The sequence below is a fragment of the Morus notabilis genome, unplaced genomic scaffold (genome assembly GCF_000414095.1).
Source record: "Morus notabilis unplaced genomic scaffold, ASM41409v2 Scaffold825, whole genome shotgun sequence".
NCBI classification, from domain to species: domain Eukaryota; kingdom Viridiplantae; phylum Streptophyta; class Magnoliopsida; order Rosales; family Moraceae; genus Morus; species Morus notabilis.
Window position 1 is genome coordinate 584,432 of NW_010358062.1, and position 2,823 is coordinate 587,254.

General features: G+C 38.1%; 1 protein-coding gene across 2 annotated transcripts; it reads right to left on the reverse strand.

Moving 5' to 3' along the window:
• Positions 1–128: 128 nt before the first annotated feature.
• LOC21405179 (beta-1,6-galactosyltransferase GALT29A) lies at positions 129–1,946 on the reverse strand. Of its 2 annotated transcripts, XM_024161272.1 has the most exons (2): positions 1,162–1,946; positions 129–888 (listed from the first exon to the last, which is right to left on the reverse strand). In XM_024161272.1, the coding sequence occupies exons 1-2, from the start codon at positions 1,677–1,679 to the stop codon at positions 399–401; spliced, it is 1,008 nt and encodes a 335-aa protein (XP_024017040.1). In that variant the 5' UTR covers positions 1,680–1,946; the 3' UTR covers positions 129–398. The 2 variants fall into 2 exon arrangements, with proteins under 2 accessions (XP_024017040.1, XP_010089845.1); XM_010091543.2 differs by having other exon boundaries at positions 129–1,946.
• Positions 1,947–2,823: the final 877 nt, after the last annotated feature.

A 2,823-nucleotide genomic window follows, 5' to 3' on the forward strand; every position in this document is an offset into this window, starting at 1 on the left:
TTTAACAAAGATTTTTTTTTCTTGTGCTTTTTCAGTGAATTCATGGCACTGCACTATTTAATTTCAAACTTTGTATAAATAGTAATATGCCAAAACAACATATACAATTCTCCAAACACGCCAGAGTATGATATAACAGAATAAGTTACGTTACACATTAAAAGCAGAAGAAATACAGTACATCCCTTTTAAGTGAATGGTGACAGATTCCCAAGAATCCAACTTTACAATTGCTATCACCCCAAAACCATCTTTGACAGTACAGGGTCAAAATGTGAAAAAGGAAACGAAATTTCGACCGATTGTAACATTAGAAAATGAGTAAGACCTTAACAAATCAGCTAATTCCACAACCAAAAAAGGAAAAGAAAAAATAAAAATAAAGTAAGAAAAAAGGGTCACTGATATACAACCACAGGAGGAGTCTTGAAAGTGCGTGGAATAAACGGTATCGCCTCAGGCCTCTCAACCAAGTCATGATAAAACTCGTACTCAGCTTCATAATCATGCAAATGAAGCTCACCCTTCTGATTTGTATGATAGTGATGCTTAGCCAAATCTGACTTCCCAAACCCGAAAACACTAACTCTATCACAAATCCCCAAAGCCAACATCACCGCTTGCACACCAGAAGAGTAGTGAAAAAAGGGACCATCATGTTCCTTCCCCCAAGTCTCCAACCCCTTCCCTTTCTTCTCCACAAACAGTTTCAGCGAATAGTACTTCACGATCCTCGCGCACAGCGTGTCGAACCTCGCATCCGTGACGATCAACGGCGACTTGTGTGACGAGTTACAAACCGTATAGTCCAAGAAATGCAAGGCCTGGCAAATGTACATAACAACAGGCACATTCTCTCCATAAGGGTGACAAAAACAACCTTCCCTCCTAGCACAAAGATGCAAAATATTACTATTCACAAAGGAAATACTCGTTTTTGACCCGACTTTCCGCTCATAACTCTCGATTCTCGCATTGTTAAGCCTTATAACAACTTCATGCCCATCAATTACCTCTCCATAATCATTGTTCAACAAAATCCCACTATTCCCCACAACAGCACAAGAAGAATATCTCTTATCAGAACCGTTTGTTCCATTATACTTATCGATGGGATTCTTAACGAGTCTTATCAATTCAGACATGATTTCGGGTTGGTACCTCTTGTTTCTCGACCAATCATGAAGAGCCCTTCTGAAAGCCAGCCATTGCCGGTAGAAATTCGGCGAGCGAATTAACAAAGAAGCTCCACTGGAAGAAGTTCTTGCCCTGATATCTCTGTGGTTGAATCTTCTCCAAGTAGTAAAAGCCCTGTATCTACCTAAACTATCAAAGTCTCCGTCCAACAACTGCGATATCTCTTGCTTCGATTTCTCTTCGCCCAAATCAATGGCTGCCAAATTGAGCAACGTTTCATTGAACACAACTGGGCTAAGCTGCGGACTTGGGATTGGAATAATGGTGTTTTCGAGCTCTAACGAGCTCAGGCTTGTGCGAAAGAGAGTTCGAGAGAGGAGAGTAGAGAGGAAGATTATGAGAAGAAGAATGCTGAAGAGAGGACGGATTGTGCGCTTCATTGGGTTGAACTTGATTTGAGCTAAATGCGGCGGCGGTGGCGGCGGCCATAGATAGAACCTGTTTGGAGCAGACCCATCTTCGTTTTCCGGAGATTTTGGCATCGGGAACAGAGAAAATAATCGATTTTGGGAAGTGGGTATTGGAGGATGAGAGTTCAAAAGAGGAATTTGGGTGGGATAAGATTGGTTTTGGTTGGATCAGCAAAGAAAAAAAGATTGGTTTTGGTTGGGAAGTGGGAAATTCGTTGAGGAAGGAGAAGGGATCTTTTTTGGAAGCCTACGATCTAGTAGAAAAGCATTGGGTCGATGAATGCTCTACTCTTTATCTCTCTCTCCTCTGTGTTTAGAGAGAGAGAGAGAGATGGAGAGAGAAATATATTGTTGAAGTGAGTAATTGGAGAGTTTGGTTTGGTTTAAAAGTGTTGGCCACTTGAAATGCGTGTGCGTGGGGTTTATTTGGTGCATTCGTTGAGTCAGGGTGTGAGTGAGTGATGAGTAGAGAGTGGGATCTGGTCTTTGGCGTGAGACACCACAATAATGGAGTATAAACTTTTTTTTTTGTTTAAATAAATAAGAAAAATTATTGATGTCATATCGTCGGTTAAGAGTTTAAGCATACGTTTAGTTTATGAATTAGAATAATGAAATTAGAATTATTTTTAATTTACGTGTATTTTTTATGAGAGAAAATATTATAACAAACTATGAATCATGATTCGAATCGGAGTACGAATCTCCCAACTAAACAACCCCTTAGAGTTTGCTTATTAATGAAAAAAAAAATCCTAACTCAATTTTATTTAACGGATAAGTTTAATTTATTTTCGTTAGATCACAAATCGAACGCTATATAGTTCGTTCATCAATCGAAAAAGGCTTTAAAATGAGGTTATAGAGCAACAACATTTTGAGAGAAGAGAAAAGAATTAACTCAGCCTATTAGTGATTTTTTTTAGGGGAGTCATAAAATATATACACGCTCATAAAGTATTATTTTGATTCAAAATCATACTTTTATGTATGTAGTGTATATATTTTTACCAAATAGTTTAATGGAGAGACACCACTACATGATGATCCAATGATTGAGACACCAATTTCAAATCTTATAAATATTCTGTGACTTTTAGACTATTAAGATAAGATTTATGAGGTTTTCTTGTTCTTCTGTTTGTGCGCCTTTATATATATATATAATGTATGCGTATGATACATACAATACAAAAAGGCATGAACCACCTTGAGG

Coding starts and splice junctions, on each gene's coding strand:
- LOC21405179 (XM_010091543.2), bottom strand. CDS start 1,679: ATGCCAAAATCTCCGGAAAACGAAGATGGGTCTGCTCCAAACAGGTTC.